Here is a 26,477-nt window from a genome sequence, read left to right as displayed (position 1 = left end):
GGTTTTTGTCAGAGACAGATGCTCACTGATGGTTTCAATAAAAAGCGAGTGCTGTGCAGAACAAAAGACAAAAAGAAAAGATCAGACTGTGCATGAAGCAAAATGCCAAGATGATTTGAAAGCCGTTAAACAGAATCCTTCTCCTACATCAATCTTTTGTTGATCTCCCGTTCAGAAATATGAGATCAGTGCCATATTTCAACTATAAGCTGTTGTTTTCTTTGTGTCAGTCAGGCAGAGAGAGACGTTGTGTGTGTGTGTGTGTTCACGTGTGCATGTGAGGTTTAAAGTGGAGCTATACAACAAATGCTTTGATAGAGGTTTTGCCTCTGGCCCACTTTCAGATGATGTCAGGCAGGTGTAAACACTCTGATCCCTGAGTGTAGCCCTACAGGCAGCACTCCACTGACAGCTCTCTTTCTCTTTCTCTTTTTTCCCCTCGTCCTTTCTCATTGGTGTGCCTCAATTGTTTTTGACTTCAAACTCCTGGCACGACCTAACATGGAAGGATTACTGATGGGACACAACGGGCCTACCGGGGCCCAGGCCTTGTTGCCCCAGGGGTCAGGGGGCCCCCTGGGCCAGAGCCTCTATTTGAAGTGACTATTAAGATTTCTCTTTGGGAAGTGACAGAGCTCAGTGAATGTCTTAATTCAAACTGAGTGCTGCCATAACCTAGAGAGTGATTTAGTCAGTTCCCAATTGAATATTCTAAAATATGAAATTTGTCTTCATTCTTTTAAAATTGCAGTGTGTTACATTGACCCCCTTAGCACATTGCATTGAAGTGCAATTTCTAAAGCATGTCAGTTTTTTTAACTGAAGAAATGAACATAAACTAGTTTATGTTTTTTGGACTTAACTATTTATTTGGATTTAACTATTTAACTGTAAATCTAAATTGTGAAGTATGAACATGAACTAGTTGTTTTTAATCTGTGTGAATTTTAACTAACTCTTGTGTGAAAGTGTAAACTTTCATAAGAAACGAGAGGAGGCTATAACGTTCAGTTGTTTGAGCTGCACAGAGAAATTGTATCTCAATGTGGACACTAGAGAGAGATATTAATTCCAGGAATTAATAAATGTAACCAGTTTAAAATTCTTTCTAGATAACAATGTGGATACGAGATACATTATAATGCAGGGTGTAAAGGGAGTCGTTGTTGCCTTCATATTACAGCTGTGCAGCATACTGAGACTGCACTGTCATTTAAATGCAGTTAAATTAGTAAAGCAATTTAAATCAAAACAACAGCATATCTCTGCTTTAAGAAAATTGACCCTACATCTCAGGTTTCCTTTGATGTTTTTCTACAATATTTTGCACATTTTGCTGTAGTAATTAGTATAATATCTGTTCAAAGGAGAGTCGGTGTGCATTTGCTCAGGCAGTAAGCTGGCCTGGACAGGAGTCAGACAACCTCTCCTCATTAATACTGAAGTTCAGATGCAATTTTTGAACCAGCACCTGAGTGTTTTGGTTCCCTTTTAAAATTAAATTTCACTAAAAGCTAAAAAGGAAAGATCTGTTTGGACGTGTTGTTACTTTGTAGGATGGAGGATGCATTAAAGCGTCCTTCTGTGTTTGTTCAGTCCAAACTTTCGTATTTGGGGGTATAATAAACTGCAGCCTCTACAGGTCACTGGTGCGGTTTTAGACTGATTGATTCTCTTGAAGAATTTTATATCCTTGATCGTAAAACTCAAATTGATCATAACAGTGCTTGTACAGTGCATAATTTTAGTATTCAGTTACTGAAGATATGTGCTGCTGCATTGGATGTTTTGTTTTACAGAAGTGTATGTTCTTTTTTTTAAGCAAATATTTAACTGGATTAATATGAATTGAATTGAGCAATTAGTATGCAAAGGAAAAATTGACATTATAATTCAAGGGGTGAACACTACAACACACCCTCCAAACACAGACACAGTAAACCACAGCAGGAGTCATAAACTCATATTGGCTTGGGGCCGCTGTTGGTATTGACATCTCATAGGAGGGCCATTTCAATGTTTAAGTACTAAAAGAAACTGCAATATTCTGAAACTATTTCCATTACTAACAACCATACTTAATAAAAAATGCACTTTGTATATAAAAGGGTAGGTTAAATTGATTGACTGAGTAACTTTAAAATAATAATGAAATGATAAAGTTACTCTTGCAGGCTGGATTATGTTATATTTTCGACCTCGTGTCGCAGGCATCCCTGCACTACAGTGTACCAAAATATGACTGTCCTTGCTGTTAAAGCTCAAGTCGTCATCGCTTTTATCCAGTGAGACTGTAAACATCCTGAATGTTGCTTTCACACATACGATTACTCACCTGGCCTCAGCACAACTGTGAGACGATGACATGAAGACTCGTGTAGGAAGGAGATTGGAGGTGTGAGGAGGAAGTGGAGCTAAACGTGAAATGGTAGAAATCACAGTTTTCCTGTTTGTGTGACTTATAAATGGATGTGTTGACACACATTACGCAGCCATCAACCTAGAAAAGATGCTGCAGTGCCAGGAAGATTAACAAGAGGTTCGGCATGGGACAACTTCCTGCAGTGCAATCAGTATGTTTTTGCAGCTTGCTCACACCAGGTACAGAAGTTGAATGCTTGAGTATAAATAAAGTAAAATTAGACTCACCCCATTGACTAAACCAGTTATTTTACCCTTCAGATTAATGCAAAACACCCTTTAAACTGGAGTGAAACTAAATAAAACTCACCAAAACTGTCTTTGTTGTCTTTTAGATGAGAAAATAGCTGCGAATCAGGCTGCTATGGCGGCCATTTAACGTCAGAGTACTTCCACTAACAGTGCTTGGTTTTTGCCACTGATGGGCTCAGACTGTTATCTAAGTGACAACATTATGGAAAGGATCCCTACAGAGTAAGACCTTTTGTTTAAGCAGAAACAGCCTTAATATCGCTATTGTTCGCCACCAGACTCTGGCATAAATAAATGCCGTAATTTTACCTTGCATATCATCGTTGTCAATCTATCAAAGTGGACAGAAATAAAGATGAGTTTGTTTTCATATTCATCTGTTAAATGGGGGAAGTTTATATGTGCTAACTTTAAGTCTCAGCATTTTACAAATGTGATTTGGAAACCTGAAATGGACTTTTCAGTGAAGTGGGATACATCTTGTGTCCAGCACATTTCCATATTCAAAAAGCATACTGTATCAGACAGTAAAAGTATTAATTATTCAAAGCAGATTATTTTTATCTGTCTTTCAAAAAAGTCTGGAGAAGGTCTTTTAAAGTAGACTCAGTCCGTCACAGCCCCTGGTCTAGAATGTCCCTCTAATCTCTATGCTTTTATCCACAGCTAACAACAACATCCACTTCTCCTCAGCCTAAACTCTTGAACCTTTTTGCCTCAGGAACACACACTCACACTTGGCCTTTTTCTCTGGTTGTTTCCTCAGCAGCCTCTACAGGACCGAGACTTATCTTTTTAATACGCTTCACACACAAGCAAGCAATAAAAGACAGCCTCTCAACTTTTCACTAACTGTAAACTCGATGGGTTTGTGTGAGAATATTGCTTGACCCATCTATATTTCAGAGGCGAGGTCCAAGGTTTTTTCCTGCGGGGGTTGTTGCTCTTGATAGCCTTGTGGTCTGATGATTTGATTCCTAAGTGTGTGTATGGACTTGTTAAGATGTGATACAACTTCAGGATGCCAGCCAGCGAGGAGTCACAAGGCCAGTAGCCAAAATGCTGTCATCATACGGACATTAGCAACTTAGCATTCCTCATTCTTGCCCTGTGTGTTTCTATCCACATCTGCTTTCATACTTTCATATCTGGTAATGTTACGGTATGCTGACCTGGTTTCATCCCATGTAGGAGGCAGTTCACCCTGAGCCTGGAACATGGGAATGCTCTCCTATGAGTTGTCAGCTGATAACAAACCACAAGGAGTGTTACCCCATGAGAAGTGTAAAACATTGACCTTTAGCTGTTCGACAGAGCTGAGTCAGTCCAGGATTGGTCAGATCTTTGCTTGGCCATTATTTTGATGAAAGTCAACCCAGATATTTCATGGGACTGGTTGAAAGGGTTACCAAATGATCAGGCACATTTTTACTTGCACAATTTGTTTCTCCCTTCTCTCTTTCACTCTCTGTACCTCTATCACTTTACTTTCCACTCCATTAGCCTGCATTTTGTGCTGACATTCAATTTCTCTTTCCAAACTGGGCCATGCGCATGCCAGGAATGTTATTCAGTGCAGCAATCCCTCATGTGCCACTCAATTTCTTGACTGAAACCAGAGTTACTAACATCTTTTAGGCTTTGACCCACTAAATCTGTGTTAAATCTGTGTTAAACTGTGGCAGAGCAGTCTAGTTTAACACTTTAAAACAGGGAGTGCGTACAAATTACAGATGTGAAATGATATTTTCTTGTGTCTGTAACTCAGGATTTTGTACAAACAAGCATGCTTTAAAAGCGACAATTTTAGTCTATCTCTCTAACAGATTTATACCTGCTAATACCAGATTATACACACACAGAAACACAGTTGCTGTGACAATAGGGGGGATCTGGGAAACTTAAAACGTGGTTACTCATCCCTAAATTATGGTTTAATTAAAATGTACCCTGATCCAGGACCGTATACTGATGGATTTTACAGATCCACTCTCAAGATAGTGGGTAATCTACTTAATAAACTACAAGCTGGAGGATAAAATGGCATCAGGAGGCTGTAAAGTAACAAAAGCATAATTTATTCCTATAGAAGAGGCATTTTCCATTTAAGACACATCTCTCACTCACCAGAAGATATAAATGAAATTACCATTTTAAAAACTAGTATTGCTGCTATGTAGCTTCTGGCCACCAATGGCAGCACTGAATGCTCCACTGCAGAGCGGCACTCATGGCATGAAAGGTTTTATTGACTTTAAAGGAAAGTTTAAATAATACTTTTTGTTACCTTACAGATTCCTGACATTGTTTTTACCTAGCTTAGGTCGCTACAATAAGAAGATTTTATACAAGCCAATGAGTTTTTTTTCCCCCAAACTTCATCGATTGGCAACTGAAATGTCCAAGTTCTTGAAGATATCCATGCAGAACTGTGATTCATGATGTATGGTTCTGCATCAGTGCTAATTAAACCTCCACTCGCTTGCCCTGACTCAAGCCAGAGTAGGACCAACCATCCCCAGGGTTAGGGTTATTAGCTTAGATCACAGCCACAGGACCTGGAGCTCTGCTGTTTTTCTATTTTTGCAGCTAGTTAATTGCATTCACCTGGCGTTCCTGGTCTAAAACAGACACTGATTAGGTACCTAGAATCAAAACCAACAGGACTCTGAGTGCTGAGGACAACCACAAAGAACCAGGGCTTTAATTACATGGACATTAAAATGAATGCAGAAAACTGAGTGACCAAATGGCATTATTAAAAATTAACAAGGTAACCGTTAGCTAAGAAAACAAGAATGGCATTTACGATAACTTGGACAACAACAACAATGGCAGTGGGGAAAGCGCAACAAAAGCAGCTAAAATAGAAAACCTCAAATCTGTCGCACAGGTGCAAATATTCTTTAACAAGCTCTGTGAGTCTAACCTCTACACCGTGCATTAAAAAAGTCCACAACCTCTTGTTGGTAATAAAATTTAAAATTGCCAATGGAAACAGCAGATGAAATGGAAATGTCTTATCTGAAAGGTAACACAACCGTGCCACATGACTTTTTTGTCAGCAGTAGATTGTTAGTGACTGTGGCCTGGTGAGTTGAAAATTTGACTTAGCTTGACCAGCCGGCCTGTTCACACCGGGAAGTCCAAAGCCAAAGAGATCCTCTGCTTTTCTGCAAATAAAATTCTTTGAAAGGTCTCTTGTCTGACCGTTGTTTGAAGGAAATTCCACCCCACAACCACGGTCCAAAAGATCGCCATCTCAGTGAGACTACCTGATTAAATAAAGGTTGTATGTACTGTACAGCAGCAATGTTCCTTTATCAGAAAAAGCTTGAGCATTGGTTACCACTAATATTACCGTCAAGAGACCAGAATGCAGTGCAGCCACAAGATGTTTTGTGTTTTAAGGAACACAGAACAGCTGAGTAAGCTTTTGTTACCCTCGCAGGTTAAGGCCTGTTGTCTGTGTTTGTCAAAAGAAAAATCTAGATAAGTAATAGATTAGATTACAACTTTATTGTCCAGCCAAGGCTGGAAAATCCTGTTTGGTCTCGACAGATCCAAGAAAAAGATCACAACAATTAATATAACATACACACAGTGTACAGCGTACCATCTGTGCATATGAATGCTGTTCGTTCAGTTTATTTCACTAGGTACAAATGAGCCATTATAGATTTCTTATGTTTTGTTTGCCAGGGGTAAGCTGTAGTGTTGTCCTGAGGGAAGCAGCTTAAACTCAGTATGGAGGGGTGTTTAGTGTCACCAATGATGGATAAAGCTTTCCTATGTAAAGCTGTGCTGTAAAGGTCATCCAATGACTTTTGTTTTCAGCGTACTATCTTTTCTGTTGTTTTGATGATCCTGGCCTGCATAGTGTTAGTGTTGTTTGTTAGTGTGAAATGTCCATTCCAGACAGATATTGCACAAGAATACTCTCTATCAGGCTGATACACGTTTTTCGAAAATGGTATTACTGACCCCCAAACTCCTTCAAGAGTTTACCACCTAAAGTAGGATTCAAAAATCAATTATTATAATCAGTTACTCTGGCTCCCCGTATATACCAAACTGGTTAGCTTGCTAAGCACTTCCCAAAGCACAGTTCAGTGTGCTGCATAGAAAATAGTCAAAAGGCTTGTTGGTTACTTGAAATAAATTATTTGTTTGTTTGTTTTTTGGCCTCTGGTGGGAGAAACAGGCTGCGAAAACAGCAGTGATATTATAACGGTGAATTAGTATGGAAAACTTGTTTCCAAACCATTGCCTCCTTACTCATCCGGCAGACACACAGCAACATTAGATTTCATTTGGAGTTGGGCGTCTGCCTACCTGGCAAATAAAATCCAAATATTCACTCTTCTTTCACCTCTGGGGTTGGTCTCCACCAACTCCCAAGGCAAATATCTGTCTCTTTGGCTGCCAAATGGTTCACTGTGTACACCAGCTAGTTGCTAACTGTGTCTGTCTGCCATTTATTGCTGGGCGGGTAGCGTGCAGTGGGTTTTTAGAGCCTTTTCGCTGCCTGATGTGGCCGAAGAATGACACAGAATAGTAAGAATGAACCAGAACAGTGGAGTCAAAGGCCGGAAAAAACCATAATAAGTTGAAAGATTCTGAAGGGACCTTCAGAGTCTGATTATAGATCACAACAAGCATCTCCTTTTACATAGAGGTAGTCATCTGATCCATTGTCAATATAAAAATATTGATTACAGTATAGTTGCTCTAAGTAAGGTGGTTTTAGTTTGATTCATGTAAATGTTCCCGACCTGCCCAACTTCCTCCCATGTTAGACATCATACATTATGGGCACAATTTGATGTCACAAATCTCAAGGTGGCAGCAGTTCCTGCCCCTGTCACTGAGATCATAATGTGCTTAAATGTTAAAGTAATATTACAAAGTCAAACATGGTGGGGGAATATTGTATTAACTGATTTATTCATAGAAACCTGGAAACTTAACCCAACAGTGTCAAAGCTTAATGTGAACACATCCATATAATGACTGTTACAGTGGATGGTGTGATCTGATATCACAGGCAATACCACAGTAGAGTGATCTCTCAGTCTTTTTCCTCAAGAGCCCTTGATACAGTTGTAAATCTGTTGCTAAGGCCGTCAGCAGTGAAGGAAGCCAGGCCCCGTCTAACCTCTTGGTGTTTCATTGCCTCTGCGTATGTGTCTGTCTGTATGTGTGGGAGGAGACCGTCTGTTTGACAGACAGAGAGCAGCTAGTGTAATCACAGCTGGAGGACGAGAAATAAAGACTTCCTTTATCCCATGTCATCTATCTTTAGGTTCCTTTTTTCCTCCCTGGTTTCTTCCTCACTTCGTTCTGTCCCTCAGTGAGTATAAAGGCTAAAAGATAAAGGGAGACTCCAGCTGCCTGCTAAGAACCTGTATTAGCATGTGTATGTGTGGGAATTAGATGGTAATAGCAGAACCCCCCTCTGGCACACCAGACTCGAGCAGTTATCATGAGTAATTTCAGTGGTAGGCCGTTTTTCCCCGTCCTCTTTAACTCCCCCACTCAGTTTGAATATTCCACTCTGCTGTCTTCTTTAATTGGCTTTGACTTCGGTAAACAAGTTTAGGATTCAGTGTACAGGGATGGATTGTGTTTTCTCATTCTGTACAGTAAACAAAGTACGGAGAGGCTAAAACTGTGTTTGAATATGCAAACGTCTTCACTCAGCAAACTTCACTGTGTTGGAAAGTGTGTGTGTGTGTGAGAGAGAGAGAGTGTGTGTGGGCATGTTCTACAAAAGCATTCATATTGGATTCGATGCTCGTCTTCACTTTTTGTCTCTCAAAATGAAAATTGATCACTGTGGATGATTTTCATCCATCCATCCATCCATCCATCATCTCAGCTAATTTACTCACTCCTCACGCATGAAACCTCCAAGTTAACGGACTTTAAAAATGATAGTTCTCATCACTGCTGAAGTATTTCTTTATGAATGGACTTTTTATTTCCCCATACCCATTCACAACAAGATTACAAGAGTTTCTCAATAATCTTTATCCACTTGACTCCTCAAACACCCATATTTTCCTGCCCTATTAAACATCCCATGTGACAGTTTTTCACATGCTGCAACCCTTTCTAGATCGGCCATCCGTTTTTGAGGAGGCATTCCAGGCATAATGCAGCTCCTGACAATAATTTGCCATCCAATCTTCATAGCTATTTGCTATTTTTGAAATTACAGTTATTGGCTGAAGGGGATGCTATAATTATAGGTCAAAACAAGGTGACGTATTTCATAAATTCTTCTTGGCCCAGAGGGGAAAAATGTTCACTGCTACCTCTCTGCTTCATTGACTCTTTATGTATTTTGGTGCTGTTAAAGCTGCATGACAACATTTGTGACCACCAGCAGGTAAACATAGTTGTCATATAATTTAATCTGGTTCTGAGCTTATCAAGCAGTTATGTACTTTCAACAGACGCAGAACTACATGATCATCCATTGAATTTAGGGTTTTGACCAGCCAACAAATGTAAGCCCAGTTGTCAATCTCCTTTTAGCTCTGGTTAGGTTCCCAGACCCCTTTGCTTGACTTTCTTAACCAGCTAATATTTCACTTCTCTTGGGTAGGTAGCACATACGCATATACTCAACATGTTTGACCTTTGTTTTGTTGAAAGCCTTGAGACTTAACCATACAGTCTGTGTCCCAATAAATGAGCTAAAAGTGTCTAAAAGCTGTAAAGAACTGCTAAATTGGGTGTTAAGCCAATATCTTCAAAACCCAGCAACTCACACCAAAACAGTCTGGATGGATAAATAGCACTACTAGAGAAAATTTATTAATTCTTAGTCGCACTGTTATACTCCCATTATGCTTCTCCAGACCTGATTGTTGGACAGTAAAATAGGTAAAGAATCCGTCTACCCCCCTCACCTTTCCAACGTTAGATTGTCTGTAATTGTCCGAAACCAACAATCTGACATTCACTCCTTCTTCCCACAGTGATTGGTCAGTTGTGCAGAGAAAGTAAGCTTGGTTTGAACTTCTCCCTCATTTTTTTTTTTCATGAACAACAGAGTGCAATGTCTTCCAAAAGAGACTTCCAGAGAGAAGTTTGCAACGTCGTCCCCGTATTGAAACTATATTGCATCTCCCTCCTCTCTATGAGCCTTCCAGTGCAGCTGACTATAAATGTGTTTGATTTCCAACATGGTCAAACTTCACGATATACCAACCACTTCTAATATAACCAAGCCCTTAGTGACACTTTCACATTAAAAGCTGTCTTTTATGTTGAATGTCGAAAATATATATATATATATATATATATATATATATATATTTGGTGCTAAATGCTGGCAGCACAGCCCAGAAATGATCATCCAAATACTGTGGAAGGTACTGCTAATGTTTTTTTTCTTAGAATATTCTGTTGATGATGACAATGGATGTTTGCACCAGTAAATGTAAATTCTTTTATATAAGTGGTTATTGGTTAAACTACCATTATTATAAGAATTTGTGGGATAGAACAGTAAAATAGAAGTTTTTATGGGCAAATGTTGGAGATGACTGCTCAGATGTATTCCGAATGGGATTTCTTCCCCATCTGTGTTGTATCATATTCAGCTGCTGCTGCCAGTCTGTTTATGTCTGTCTTCCTTTCCAGTTTCTCTATAATTGAGAAAAGCTCCTGTGTCCATACTGCTTGAAAGCCAAACATGTCACCATTTCTCCTCTCTGATAGTTCGACTGCTGAATCATCTTATTCACTCTTCCAGTTACTGAACATTCCCTGCTTGCCTGACGAGACTCGCTGTTTCAAAGCAAAAGCAACAATCCTGTTTAACATCCTTTACAGGCTGAGGCTTTCAGGTGCCTGAAAGTAGCCTCTGTGAAAAAACACGCTGAATGATGTGTCTCCTTTAAAGACGCGCTTAAGAGAAAGTGAGCTCATTTTATGTGATCTTACATGTTTCTGAGGAGTCTTTGTCAACTTGCTCTTTTCTTTAACACACACACACACACACACACACACACACACACACACACACACACACACACACACACACACACAGAGCTAATATTCATTAGGTGATGGCAAGAAACAACTTGTCAACTTGGGTAATTTCCTCTCATTAACCTAAAAGATCCAGCTCAGACAGGCTATCAGTCATATATTCCTCTCATGGAGAGTGTGTCTGCGTGTGTGTGTCTGCGTGTGTGTGTGTCTGCGTGTGTGTGTGTGTGTGTGTGTGTGTGTGTGTGTGTGTGTGTGCATCATTGTCTGTGTGCCACCAGAAGGTGCTTAAGGAGAGACAGATGGTGAAGTGTTTTGCCATAGATCCCTCAAGGCGGGTTCAGGTTCAATTTAATCAGGTGTTGACTTGTTTGCCGACCCCATCCGGCATCGAGACTCCAGTCACTTTGAAGCACCTTGCGTCTCCTGTTAGTGATGTGACATAATTTGGATTCAGTCAGCAACCTATTCAGATTCGGAAGCCATGAAACCGTTTTCAGAAATGGTTGATATCCAGCAACCAGTTTCTGTTCCGTGATCTAACTTATGCAAGCTGGGGAAAACAGGAACGCAGAGGTGACCCCAGCAGAAACCAATAAAGTTGTCGAGCCCGTCATGTATAAAGCGAGCAATGCACTTTTCTTTTTGCTTCAGTAATGTGTTTTCCATCTTTTTTTTATTAAGTACTGTGCTGTTTTGCGGCAAGACAAAATATTAAAGTAACAAAATTATTCCCAAAATATGGCAAAAAGTAGGGTTGCAACTATGTGTTACTTTTCCTTATCAATTAATCTGTCAATCATTTTCTCGAACAATCGATCAGTTGTTTGGTCCATAAATTGACAGAAAATTGTGAAAAATGTAGATTGCAGTTTTTGCCTTCAGCGTCTGACACACACAGTGGCTTATTGAGGAACCATTCTCTGATTTAACATTTTGATGGATTGAGAAATGAAAAACCCAATTTCCCCTTCTTTTTTGGGGGGGGCATTTCATGCGATTCATATTTGAGTCTTTTTTTCTGGCAATATATGGCTTAGTTGTTGTTGCTATAGCAAAAAAGTGGCAAAAAAGCCAATTGTAAATGCATCTGCAAAGCATTAGACACTGAGATGTATTCTGGCCAGATGTTGAAAAGGTGTACAGGAGAGGCATTTTTCCCTCCAAGATGCATACGTACATTTACTCTTCCCAGTGACTGTGTCAGTATTTTATTCAGACGTGTGAAATATCAACTCTAAATGCGGCCAAGTACATAATCCATGAAGTCTTGCCTGTGGGATATCCATGTGGAAGATGGCGTTAGGTCATAGCATGCTTTATTGTTCTCTGTGCCAGCTGTGGACCTTGTAGCACTCTTTTTTGTGGGTCACTCCAAGTAGGTGATTAATTTGGATAGAGCCTCATTGTGTGTGCCCTCATACCTGTATCCACTGAACAATGGCATCGGATCCACTTTGGACCAACAGTGGGTTTAGATATGTTCAACTCTTGCCCACTTTCAAATGTTGCTAATTTGGATTTCATAAATGGGACTGATGCTTTTTTTATTTTAGCGTGATTAAGGCGCCATATCTGCATAACAAAAATATTTTTGACTGGTTGAATGATGGAGAGGGCACAATGTGTGACTGGTTAGCAGAGCCTTGAAACAATTAGGATGCTTGATAGCGTTAGATGAAGGAGAACTGAGTCCCAGAGCTCATTATTGTTGGAGTGGAGTGTTTCAGTGCCACTGATCTGTATTCTCAGCCCTGCTCTTCCCACACTGGCGCAACTAATCAACAATTCTACATTTCAAATTCAGATTCTTGTTTTGATGATGACTTGTTCTCTAAGGCATTTTATTGATGCCATTGCTTGTCCTGATTATAGTTATTTATTCATTAATTATTTCTTCCTTCTTTCCGGTGTATTTGCATCCTCAACTTTGTAACTTTTTGTGAACTCGAGTTTTGAAAACTGATATAATAGTTTTGGTGAACTTCCTTAAAATCAAACAACTATCAGTGTCATCCTCATCCATTATATAAATAAAATTAGTAAAGTAAAATATTGAATGGTCCCTTCAAGGCAGTGATACACTCCTGCCAGACCATTCAGTGTTTCACTAATTGTTCAGATTTTCTATTTTTTTTTCTGGCATATTAAAATGTTTTCATTTCCATATCACTAACTATTGGCTTCACCCCCATCTCTCCTCTCTCTGATGACAGGCTTCAGAGGAGCCATCTCTGCTGATGTCCAGCCCCAGGATGCTGCTCCCTGCATCGGGCACACTGCCACCAGGTGCCCCCCTGTCTGTCCACCACCAGATCCAGCTCCTCCAGCAGCAGCTCCAGCAGCAACAGCAGCAGACCCAAGTGGCCGTGGCACAGGTGCATCTCTCTCACACACAAACACATGTAGAAAAAAGGTTCAAGCACGTATGGCAATATTAGAGATGCATACCATACTTTTCAAATTCCCTGTGGGACTGCAATTCAGATTCCTCCAATACGCTTGATGGTCATTACCATAACGAGGGGTACTTTTAACTTGAGCATATGTTGCCGTGGGAACTGTTCTTCTTCTCTGCAAATATACGGTTTAATTTGAAAGGACTAAAGAATGACAGCAGCATTACTCACTCATTCATGCATGGGCTGTTTCTTTGGCACCTAAAGTCCATCATGGCAACAGTTGTTGGCAACATCTGGAGGCAATTTTAAAATAAATAAAAAGACTAAAAGCTGGGAAACTCAGGAATCATCAAACTGTAGTAGTATTGGATTTATCCTCATCAACTTTACATTAGTGGAATAATTTCACCACTTGTATATATTGAGATAAATAACTTTTATTTTCCACAAGGTAGAACTTTTGTTTGCAATCCTCAAGAAACACATAGAAACATGCATCCCTGCATATACACTACTCACACATATAAATATAAGAAATAAGAAAACAAGCAGTACTGTGCAGTAGGCTTATATCTCTGCATTTCATTTATTCTGCGAAGAAAACTAAAACACCTGAACAACACTGAATTTATATAAGAAAATAAGTTTATGAAGTATGTATTATTGTTAAATAATAAATTAATACATATTAGAGACAAAGAACTGTTTTCAGTGTTAAAATATCGGGAAAACTCAGCTTTGATGCTATATTCACAGGACATTACCTGCTCAAAATGTATCCAAATGGCTTGTTTTCCTGCAGTTACTGTGTACACTGTTTGGGTTTTTTGTTCAGTTTATCAGTTGGTCTCTACTGTCATAATTATGCATTTAATATAATATGAAATATCCATAAAATATGTCACTTAGTCAGGGGTCACCTTCCTATGTGATTGTAGTGGAAATGTTCTCTTCAACACGACGTTTTGGTTATTTGAGGGATTAAAATATATACCTTCATCTATGAGCATACAAAATCCAAATTCATGCACTCAAGTGGATGGTTAGGAATAAAAAGCCTTGACTAAGTACCAGCATTTACAATTTTGGGGTTATCTCCATGCAACTTGTATCTTTACAATGTATGCAGGTTGCAAGTTCCTGGAAGCTATCCCAGGAAATAATTAATACATTTTGTATTAAATGAAAAAAATTGGCCATCAATGGCCACACCGCCTGGGGAAAAAGAAGCATGTGATCAATTGGTAGAGTTCTAGGATGATTGACGGAGTGAAGGAGATCAACACCCGCCTGCAATCCAATCTGGATTTGAAAAAGAAAGTTAATACCGAGTGCGCGCAGCATCAGACATCAATCACCCAGCGCTGAGTGGCTGCAGAGGGAGAAGTGACAGCAGTGGCTTTGGGCTTATGAGCTGGATGAATGCACACACATATACATGCAGCTCGTCAGTCTACTCGTAGAAGGCCACGAGAGTTGAAACTGCAATTTCACAACTCCACACATCCTCTTTCTCGTGCACCCTCACACACACTCCTGACCCAGAAGTGTCCCAGACAGTTAAATACAGAAGTCTCAAGGCTTCCACTGACAGCTACAGCGATTCCTGATGAAACCGCCTGTTCACGCTGAACTAGCTGTTCCCTTCTCTTGACCTGAGCAACGTTAGACCGATGCCTGCTACAGCTGACAGCTCACGCATTCAGACTGAGCGTGCCCAGACATAAATACCATTAATTATACCTTGATGAAGCCAGAGGTCACCGCTGGTGTACATTTTAAAACTGCTTTGGCACATGAAGGAAGTATTTTGCCTAATGCAGAACATTTAAAATAAATATGTGCTACCCTGAGGGTGGTTCTGCCTGACCTTGGCTCTTTTACCATTTAGCAAGGTTTCCCCAGTGGTCGTGACTTGTCTGAGCTGTTCTTACAGTTAGTTTCCACACCGCATCTAAATTACTTTCTAGTGACTATTCAGTTTGTTTCTCTTAAGACGTATTTGTCTAGTAAGTCTAACTCTGTGTGCTGCTGTTGCCTCAAAGGGTGCAAGATAAATAATGTGATAGGAAAGTAATATATATATTTGCAAAAAACTTAAATCTTTGCTTTTTTCATGTGACTTGTTGGATATTTCTACTTCTTTGTGCCCCTTAAAGTTATTATCTGAAATCTGAAATAATTTTAAGTGTACAGATTTAACTCAGCCATTTAAGTCCTTTTTTATCAAGTAAAAATACCTAAAAAGGTGATTTAAAAGTGAGGATTTGGTGCATTTCTGTTATGTGTTATCGTAAATTAAATATCTTTTGGTGTTGATCGGACAAAATGATATATTTAAAGCCGTCACCTTGGCCTCTTGGAACTTCGGGATTGCATTTTTTACTCTTTTGGAACATTTTATTGTTGGCTGATGAAAACAAAAAATTATTTATGTCCTTGTGAATCAGTTTTTATTTTCTACATTTCTCAAATCAAATCAAATTTTGCCCCTTTACTTAGTGAGTGCAATTGACGGCAGCTGCAATTTGGACCGAGATCGTTGTTTGTGTGTCTATGCACCCACACGCACACAGTATTTCTTACAGTTTCATGAGGACCACCCATCATTAAAGACCAAGTGTTTATTAGGAGAGAGAAGGAAACTGTTTCTGGATTTTTATACAATAACAAATAGTCTCTCCTACTCCCTCGCCATCTCAAACAAACTCCCTCTAACACAAATTTAAACTTGCCCGAGGCTACTTCTAACCAGCCGACATGAGGGAGCAGAGCTTACTCCACCACTGAAGGTCAAACAGTAGAAAGTACAAAGCTGATTAGTTCAGCCCAGATAATGCACATTTTGGGTGAAGACATAGAGGAAGAGAGGGATTAGTTGGCTGACACATTAGTCAAATGTGTGTGCATGTCTGTACAGCGTTATTTGTGTGTGTGTGTGTGTGTGTGTGTGTTATTAAGAGTTCCAAACTTTGTTTCCCTGGTGTCTTTGCCTCACTTTCACACCAGAAAATAAACTGTCATTGTTCTGTTTTTTACTTTTTGGGGTTTTTCAAGTTAAACTATTTGTTGAAAACATCTCACAGGATCACAAATCATCTATTGAAGTTACGTTAAAGGAAGATATTTCTCTTGTTTACGATTTGATTAGGTCTAACAGCTGGCCCCCACTGATTTTACAGAGTTGTCAGGTTGAGTGCAGCTCTGCCACGATATTCACTGCCATCGCAAAAAACACACAACGATGATAAACAGATATACAGCCAGGGAAAACCGATTTCTTTAAAGGAATATGCTCTATGTCCCTGGCTGTATGTCTTTGTTTATCACTGTTGAGTGTTTTTGTGATGGTAATCACATTATTATGGCAGAGCTCGTGAAATCAAACCCTGATTATGATAGGATTTTCTAATATGATTTACTAACATTTTTTCAGCAACAGTCATTCAATATTTACAGGCTGAAATTACCTCTCTATGTGCAATATTCATTTTAATTTTTAGTGGTGGAGTCCGTCATTCCTTGCAGGATTCAAATGGGCCCCGCATACACCATGGATTCACACAAAATGATTTAGCATTTAATTAGGTGTTACTGTTTTTAATTATTTTTTTCTCAATGATACCAGCAGCTAACTGTTTACTGTCACTCACCCACAGCTGTATCAGAGCTGTGAGGAATGCTACTGCTAACCAAACATTTTCTATTGCTCACACAGACTAATTCAACTGGTGTAATGTAAACTGGGTGAACCATTACTTTAAATTACTGTATCAATCCAGGATGGATTTAAAGCTTCAATTAATCAATCACTGCTTCATATTTCCTCTTTAATTAATTTTGCAATATTAGGAATAACTACAGATGATAAATTAAAGAAAATAATATTTCCAAGTTGGTTGAACTCTACTGGAGGAATGAACAATGTGAATATGTAAGTTCTTATTTGATGATTGATTTTGATTATGGTGGTGTAGAACGCTTTCCAACATGTCACACATTTTATAAGGTTGAGATCTGGTGCTTTTGAAACATAAGATTGGCATCATTGTCATCCATCCATACCATTCAGTGACCCCTGCATCTGCATTTTTTATATTTCGTCCCTTTGTTATTCAGGGGTTTTTTTTTTTCTAAATTGAAACAGATGATTAATGCATAAATCGATCTTCAGGAAAGTAAACTGGAATTTTAAATACTGACTTTTGGGATCTGGGAACTTAACAAATAATAGATTAATCAGGAAGAAAATCTACTGATTAATTGATAATTAAAATAAGGGGTAGCTTTAGCCCTACTCTTGAATTTGTCACCTGTCTGTATTTTGCAAAAAACACAAAGTGAATTTGCAATTTGGCAGCGTATTATTGTTGAAATAACTAATAGGGGATGAAATAGTGATTATTTTTACTGTTGCCCCCTGCGCTGATGAAAGTGCCAGTGACTTTGTGGCCCAAACTGGCAACTGGGAAAATCTTCTTGATGTTGAACCCTGCTGCAGTGCCTGAGCAGAGGTCACAGTGAATGGAGGAAAGTTAGCGAGCTAGCCAACTAATCACAGCTCGCTCAGGGATGAGTGGAAGTGGAGGTGTTTAATGAAGTCAGGGCAGTGAGGGAGTTCATTGACGATCTGTTTCAAGACGGAGTTAGCTCTGCAGACACTGCTCTGTCACTGCTTAATGACATTTGACCTCTTTAAAGCTTTGTTACTGATCTCTCCTTCAATCCTTCCCTGCTCCATTTCCTCCCTTTCATTCCTTAAGTCTCCTCCGTTTGTTCATTCAATACCATCTTATTTCCCTCACTCCAACATTTCCTCCTTTTCTCCTGCCACCTACACCTTCCTTCCTTCTTTCTTTTTTTTGTTTCTATTCAGCGGTCTGTCGTTTCTTTTTTTCCGATTCCTTTCTTTCTTTGCTCAAACTTGAACACATTCAGTATCGCTCGTATCTGTTGCTTGGACTTTTCTGCTTCTCTCTCTCTCTCTTCATCAAGCGCTCTCTCACCATCTTATGCAAATGACAAGTGTAAGTGCGTTTCTAATGGCTTCCTTATCGTTGCATTAGCAAAATGATCATTTCCCCTTCCTTTTAGGCAGAAACGATCTAATATTGGAGGGGTTTCAAACACTTCCACATCAAAGGAACCTGGCGTGGGCAGGGAATGCGATGATAGTAATCCTGTGTGAAGAGTACATCATCCTCAGCAACCAACCATGTGGAGTCACAACGCACAACCAACAGTCCTAATCTCCTTACACTACCAGTGGGAGAGTCACTGTTTCTCTGTCTTGTCTATAAGGGAAACGGTATCTTTTAAACAGTGTTATCTTTTAGTTTCTACAATTTCTGCTTTTTTTTTTTACAAGATTAGGAGGTTATACACAAGGTCTTCATATTGTCTCCTGTATGTAGAACCAAGTGCTCTTTGCTGTAGTGGTTTTGCAGAGCACGTTCCAGTAATAACAGACAATTTCTGTATGGCGCTGGATGAGGGGAAAATTGCATGATTCTTGGAATTATGACGCAAAACGAATTTTGAGGTGTTTTGATCAGCAAGCCTGCGGCAAAAAGCGACTCAAGATCGTTGATCGTTGAGTCATCATTGTGTTGTGGGGAGAGAGGTAAACAAAATGGAGCTGTTTTAAATATCTTAATTGATGTATGTTGAAATCAGTTCGATAGAGATGTTCTTGCATAGTAAAGAGCTGACAACATGGAAGGAAACTAGGCAGCAAAAAAAATTCTGTTGTGAGAGAAGGGAAGATGAAAATTGTCCTTAGGCACTGTCCTGTTCTGGGGAGCAGTTTTGAACAAAGAAAGCAATAAAACGGAAGAGAGATGCTGCTGCCTAATTAGAGCTTTAAGGAGTCATTTGAGTTGCTCGAAGCTCCTTCAATTTCACGACACTCAGATAAGAAGGCAGAAAACATTGGGAAGCAGCAGGTTTACTACCAAGGGACCACCATGATGAAATACAAGCGGAGCACCTTTTTAATTGGCTCTTTGTCTGGGTTCCATTTTTAGTAAGAGGTTTTGGATCTTCTCTCTTCAAGTTTTGAAAAGAATATTAATATTTCTAGAACTAGTGAGTTGTGGTTTACAAGTGGGTTGTCATAATGTCTGACAATGTGGTCGACTGTGTCCAGTCTTCTCTGCACACTGAAATCCGTAGATGTGACAATCTATTCACAAATGTATTTCTGTGTAGACCTGTTAAAGGTCCAGTGTGTATTTAGGTTTAGATTTCTGTTGGCAGAAAGGGAATATAATACTCAAAGGTATGTTTTCATTAATGTATAATCACCTGAAAATAAGAATTGCTGTGTTTTCGTTACATTTGAATGAGCCGTTTTTGTCTACAGGTGCCTGTACGTTGCGGCCGCCATGTTCAGTAGCCCAGAATGGACAAACAAAACAGGGTTGTTTGCGTTTTTCACACATTTCGCCGCCATCGTAGTTTCTCCCTTATCCTTGGAAAGGGAGGGGGGAGTGAGTTAGTTGCAATCTGCCATTACACCACTAGATGCCATTAAATCCTACACACTGGACTTTTAACTTGTCCTGTCGTCAAACCAGTTCCTGAGAAAGAGCATCTCCTGCAGACCGTGATCAAACCAATTTTCCATCTGTCCTGTATTTTTGTGATGAAGCTACGCCATTGGTCAGTTGAGTGTTGGAGGTTCCCTCATTGGCCATTGCCCTCTCAAATCGAATAGGTGCGAACGTTGGTTATGTGTTGTAAAAGGCACAGCGTTCTAAGACTGTCACTGATTCATCCCTTTTTGCAAGACTGAAGACTTTTAGTTTATGCCCCTGTACTACATTGGCCCCACACCGGTCTCACCTTGTGTATAAGTTGGACTGAGACCTGACAGTTGGTTCCAAATAACGTATTTTTCCTCAACTACTTAAAAGAACCAGTGGGGCCCACAGTTCAGAGAGACAATCTGAAGTTACAGTACGTGACTAACAATCTATTTTGTATAAGCTTTTCCTTCTGAGGCTACCGGTACCCACAAGCACAAACAAGAAACAAGAAATCAATAACCAGTCTATAACTCGCTTTGTTTAACTTTGGTCATGTTCCCCAAAAAACAATTCCGGATTCAAGTGATGAATAACAAAGATTTTATTTGTGAAGTACTTTTCAAAGCAAGAGTTATAAAGCCCTTCACACTGCACTAAAAGACAGACATGAATATGTACATTAAAAATACAGAAAACTAAGATAAAGGACACTAGGGAAATTAACACAAATAAATTATAAGTAAGAATAAATTAATAATTATCAATTCACTCGACTGGACAGTTTTTTCAAGGCCAAGTGATATCCCAGATTGGGAAGAACCATAAAAAGCCAATGAGATGGAGACACACGGCCAAATAAACAGACGTGCAGGTACAGAAAGGGAAACAGCCGGAGAGATCCAGCTGTAATTATTTAGGGCTTATCATCTCTCATCTTATCTATTTTTCATTCCATTTTTATATTTTATCTGTAGGACCGGCCTGTGTTTCCACAGAAGCTGGGTCTGGTCATTTGCAGAAATGTCACCTTGTGTGGCTGTATCGGAATGAGACGATGTGCTCTTTTTGATCAGATATCCAGACGACAAAGCCAAGGTCTGACTCTCAGAAGTAAAATATTTTTCCCATTTTATTTTGCTCATCTTGCTTTGATCACTGCTGATTTTGCATGAGTTTCCTCAGTGTCCCTTTACCAGCCAGTGCAGCTCAGTGAGACATTTAACATGGACAGCATCAGGACAAATGTGACACTTGCTCCCAAGGCCTCAGTATAAACCATGCTGCAGTGGCTGATGTGCTATTAGAGTTGTCAGCAGGGCGGCATATGTCGAAGTCGAGCTCCACTCTTCCATAGCTCAAGATGGGAATCTGTCAGCTGTAAATTACACCACCAAAGTCATCATCAGGGTGTCAGTCTTTACAAATGAGGTCTGCAGATGCGGCCAGGCCCGAACACAATCTGAAATCACCTCTATTTGTTGCTAAGTGCAAGGATAATGGAAGTAGATGACTGTCTTCCTCAGCACTTGTTTCTGTGTCTCATGAGTGGATATGGGAGAGGAGGAGGATTCAAGGCCTTGGGAAGGAGGCTGTGAATTTTGACTCTATCTTGTTTCTCTCCACCCTACCTGTGAAAAGAGGGAGGGACTGAGGGTGGAGATAGAAACATGAGGGAAAAAGAGTTTAAAAAACAGAAGCACAAGCAGAAGTTAAAAGAAAAAAAGGATTCTCCATAAAATGACCCATTTTTCTTATTTACCACCTGGGAACAGATGATGTTTTTTTTTCACCATTTCATGACGTTTTGCAGACAAAACAATTAATAGATTAAATCTTTCAAATAAAAAATTATCTGGAGTTCAGTTTACTCTAATTTTAATAAGAGGGGTAATTTTGATATTTAATCTGGTATAAATCAGAATGAATACAGGCATACAAATATTATTATAATAAGGACATCCTTATGCTACTAGGTACTCATTGCAATACAGAAGCAAACAATACACCCACAGCAATAAAATGGTGGATATTAATAAATATATTTTCTTAACAAGACAGCATTATGCTACATTAATAGATCCAGCATTAACATTGAAACTAAGTATGGAATACCAAAGGACTGCAGTGCATAGCAGTGTTTCAGAATGCTGAAGTGGCCTTGGTATTCTGTTCAAATACCAATTACAGTTTGTTTTGTAATTTGTCCTTTGATATGTGTCACCATTGACGTCAAGAGCCAAGAGCCTCCACGCTACCACGGTAACGAGTTCTGTGTTACCACATCAAGCAGAAATGAGAAACCAGGGGGTCATTACGAGTTTCAATGGCTTGTCCCGCCACATGAGGCCCCATGATTCACGGCGCTCTGAATATACACTGCTGCTTTTGTAGGTCCTTCACACCAACTGCCTTCCTTAAAATTGTTACAGGCACCTGTTCAGACGCACTCTAATATTGATTAAGCTATTTGTGTGTTCAAAACAGAATTCAAAATGGTTTACTGACAAGAATCAGTCAGGAAAAGCAGTAAGGAGCCCTTCTGGATTGTTACTGTTTAACATCATTGTAGTGTAATTGGATAAAAGCACGTTACACGCGCTTTCCTTCAGTCCTTCTTTGCCTATTAGACAGCTGACATTTGAAGTCCTGCTGGACCATGTTCAAACTCCGGGGTTAAGCTTCATCACACTATTGAGAGCCATGGTGTGTCTCCTGTCAGAAAATCATTAGTAAGTGGGCTCCTTCAGCACATTGGGCTTCTTCTGAACCATTCTTGTGATTTGAAACCTTGAGAATTCCTTCTTTGAAATAGCTGAAAGCAATTATGTGCTTAGGATGGGAGATGGCTGAATAGGGTGGGAGGTGGGACTACTAACATTTGATTTGGAGACTACTTTGAAGTAAAAACGGGGAGTCACTGCTGCTACAAAAGCTTGTAGAGGTGTGTGTGTGTGTGTGTGTGTGTGTGTGTGTGTGTGTGTGTGTGTGTGTGTGTGTGTGTGTGTGTGTGTGTGTGTGTGGGGGGAGAGAGAGAGAGAGAGTGTGTATCTGAACATGTGCACTGAGTGAACAGTGCCTTTTTTCCCTCTTATATAAATGACTCAGAGTGTAAAAGAAGTTTTATTCTTTCAGTCTTAAACTGAAAAAGAGCCTCTGCTTTAATCTTGCAGACCACAGCAGACTCTGGCTTTAAGGTCACATGGGAACCAGATCAGCCACTGGAGCTCTGCTACTCCTGTCATAAAAATGTAATAGAGGGAAGCCACAGTAATTACAAATATCTAATATAGTGCTCATGTTTTGTCATTACCTTGGACCTGTCTGAATATTTTCATAAGTCTCTATAATTGAGAGGTCAAATATGATGAAGACAAAAACCCTTAGAATAAAAATTATCAGTTAGTCTACTTATTATTTTCTTGATTAATTGACTGATTGTTTTGTCTATAAAATAGTGAAAACTGTCTACCACCATTTCCCATAAGCCCATGACATGTTCAAAATGCAAATTGGTTTTGTCCAACAGTCCAAAGATATAGAATTAGATATAAAACAGAAAATAGTGTAAGGTGACTGAAACAGCAAAAGTCAAGATTGCTTTTATTGTCTCCTGAATAAGAAAATTGTCTTGGACTGAAGGAATTGCTGCAAAAGAAAAACAGACAAGTCCCAATACACAATAAATAATCAGTTTGTGCTTAAGCAGTGGGAAACTGTACTTCTTATCAGGATTCATCAGCTCAACACGGAGCTGTCAGATAATCCTAATGGCCTGTTAGTTGGCAATTAATCAATTATCAAATTAATTTTATGTCAACATACCTATCATTCAAGCTCGAGTCAAGATATCTTTTCCACCTGACATTTAGGATAGCAATATCTAGTTAACTGGTCAGTATCTAACTTTAAACTGCTTCAACTCGATGCTGTTCATGAAACGCGTCCAGATGTTGGTTATCAATAACTTTGTGCACTTCCATCAGCTCTCCTTGTTCTTCTCTGAGTGAGTTTTTCTTCTCACATCCCCACCAGATTGTCACTGATTGATCTGTTTCCCTCCAACTGAAACAACACTTTGAAGGTTTCCTGTACTTTCTTGACATTGTTTTGATTAATTAAAAGGCAGTAAAAATCCAATGTGATTGATCAGTCACTGCCACCTGCTGAGCTGAGTCAGTCACATCTGAAAGCTTCTCATCTCCTGATTAATTTAGTTAATAGGTGAAGGCCTAAATAATAGCTGCTTTTGTTAAATAAATTGCTTCTGACGTGGGCAATAGCACTTTTGCCCGTTCTCCTGGAAGAAAATGTTTTATTTAATAAGAGTGTACTAATGCACCACACAGAATCTATCCGAATCTCTCCCATATTTGATAGCTGCCTTTTCTCAGAAGCAACATTAAGCCGGAGTTTTTTCATACGTGCTAAAATTCAAATTGGTCTGGCTTTTTTTATATTGTCTCCAAAGTCATTATCTTCAGTCTAGGACCAGCTTCTGTATTCATCTGCTCTCAGCTCACCTGAACCAGCGGTGAATCTTACAGAATCTCAGAATCTTACAGAAACTCAGAAACCTTTCCATCCAACTAATCAATAAATCATAATTCTCACATATTGAAAGGAAACTATTTCTGTCCGGATGATTAAAATGTAGCAGAGTAACACCTTAAATTGAAATAAAATTTGATTTAAAAAACAAACTAACTCTAATAACTCTTAAGTTCCAAGAAATTGCTTGAAATGTTTCACCTTTGTAATATTTTACTGTATCATACAACTGTGAAATAATGTGTGGTGACTCTATCTTTCTACACTCAGTGTGCCTTTGATAAATACAATAGAATTAAAGCTGTTAACAAATGAATAGATTATGTCCACAGAAAGAGCTTTTAATCCAAAAGAGATACTGGAGGTGTTAAAAAAGAGTTAAAAAAATTATTGAAATTGTAGTGGAGGGTGTATAAATTGCTGGCATAATGTCGATATGAATATGAAAAGGATAATTTTCTATTCTGTCTATTTTTGCTGGGAAAGGCGCACAGCTTATGGAAAGAATGGAAGAGGTCTTCTGTTCTTTTGTGAATCACCGCTGCTCTAACCTGTTAACATGAGCAGTGTGTCCATGCTGTACAGGGTGGGATTATCTAGAGTCTTTATTGCCTTTTTTCTCCTCAGTTTATTTTATTCTTATTATGGTTTTGCACTGATTGAATGTCAAGTGGATACCTGTAAAACTTGGTTTCCTCTGGTATAAAACTCTGCAGAGAATCCCACAATGCAAGAAAAATCTTTATTTTTCCTAAAATAAAGTAACTAAATGGTGACTCAAAGTTATGCAACACTAGACTGTCAGTGGTGACTCAAACAAATGACTTATAAAAGTCCAAAATATCAATGTGCTGCTCACCATAGAGCACCTTTCTGAATGTTTGTCATGTAGAGAAAACATGAGCTCAACAAAAGCTTGAAGGACTATGAGTTGTAGCCTGTCTCTCTGCTTTTATCTATCTCAAATATTTGAAGCAAACAGCACTTGCTCCTGATTTCTCCAACAAGCAGATTCTGTTTGAGGGATCAAGACACTTTGACCCTGGCCTGGGAAATTCTGATAATGACTAGCAGCGCAGAAAAATATGTTTGCATACACTGAACTGAGCATCTGTTCCTATCCCTCTTGTCTCCTCCTCTGTCTGTCCATCTACCTCTTTACTCACCTCCTCCTGTGCAGGTTCACCTGTTGAAGGACCAGCTGAGTGCGGAGGCCACGGCTCGGCTGGAGGCCCAGGCTCGAGTCCACCAGCTGCTGCTGCAGAACAAAGACCTGCTTCAGCACATCTCCCTGCTGGTTAAACAGATCCAGGAGCTGGAGACCAAGATGTCTGGACCCAACTCCAGTGAGTAGATCAAATACGAGGCTCATGCGCTTACATGCTGTAAGCTGGAGGTTATATACATTAATGCACACTTGCTGCCATGTACAAAGTGCATGTACAGTGTGTACAGCTGCAGAGAAACAGACACACATTGATGTTTTATATGAAGGCATGAATTTTTTATATTGTGGACAGGGTAGAACGAGATAAACAGAGGACAAGAGACAAAACAATATGTTTGAAAGACATAGACACTGTAATAGACCTGACATCACTAATCAGCCTGCTTTGCCTGACACCACCAGCCTTCTGATCCTCAGTAAAGGCAAAGAAAAACCTAGGAAACAATATGGATGAAACCTTGAGTCCAACGTGAGTAGGATTCTGAATCCCACAGAAAAATATGCAAAAGGTGCTGTGACAAAAACAATAAAATGGACAGTGACGGTAAGAAAAAAGAAATGAAAGATGGACATGACCGAGGAATAAAGATGGTAATTTAACATTTTATGCCACCACCTCTACTGCAGGTCAACACACACATACGCCTCTCAGTTAAAATCCTCCCATGTGACAGAGCAAACATCCCACACGCCGAGACAGCAGACATTTCCAGCTCTGTATACACCCCGAGTGAGTGCACTGCAGACCTAGACAGGCTTCTAAATGTAAATTCCAGTATGAGACTGGATTCTGTTGTCATATCGACCCCTCGCCGCCCTGTTTAACATGCACCGCACACATTCTGTCGCTGTTCTTTCGCCCACGACCCCCTCTGTCCTCTCCGTCACTCTCCCCACAACTTCACATATTGTTAAGCCTGCTCATCAGTTATTCAGACAATCTTCTCTGCGCTATCGCAGTCCAGTCTGCCCTCCAATCGTCACCCTGCGAGAAACAGTCTTTTATCTGATCAGCCAACATTTCAGGTATTCTGTGGGGAAAGTATTTTCTCTCATGCACCTCTGCATGTTGGACGTTTGAAAGGGACC

General features: G+C 39.6%; 1 protein-coding gene across 4 annotated transcripts in view; it reads left to right on the top strand.

Annotated features, from left to right (window-relative positions):
- LOC127349852 (carboxyl-terminal PDZ ligand of neuronal nitric oxide synthase protein) overlaps nt 1–26,477 on the top strand; it is a 170,585-nt gene that overhangs the window by 110,079 nt on the left and 34,029 nt on the right. For all 4 annotated transcript variants that reach the window (XM_051375837.1, XM_051375838.1, XM_051375839.1 and 1 more), the window contains exons 8-9: nt 12,897–13,058; nt 25,341–25,506. In XM_051375837.1, coding sequence (XP_051231797.1) covers nt 12,897–13,058; nt 25,341–25,506 — 328 coding nt within the window. The remainder of the gene's footprint in view (nt 1–12,896; nt 13,059–25,340; nt 25,507–26,477) is intronic.

The sequence above is a fragment of the Dicentrarchus labrax genome, unplaced genomic scaffold (assembly GCF_905237075.1).
Source record: "Dicentrarchus labrax unplaced genomic scaffold, dlabrax2021, whole genome shotgun sequence".
Classification (NCBI taxonomy): Eukaryota; Metazoa; Chordata; class Actinopteri; family Moronidae; genus Dicentrarchus; species Dicentrarchus labrax.
Note: the sequence above shows the minus strand (reverse complement) of the source record. Positions and strands in the feature narration are given on the sequence as shown.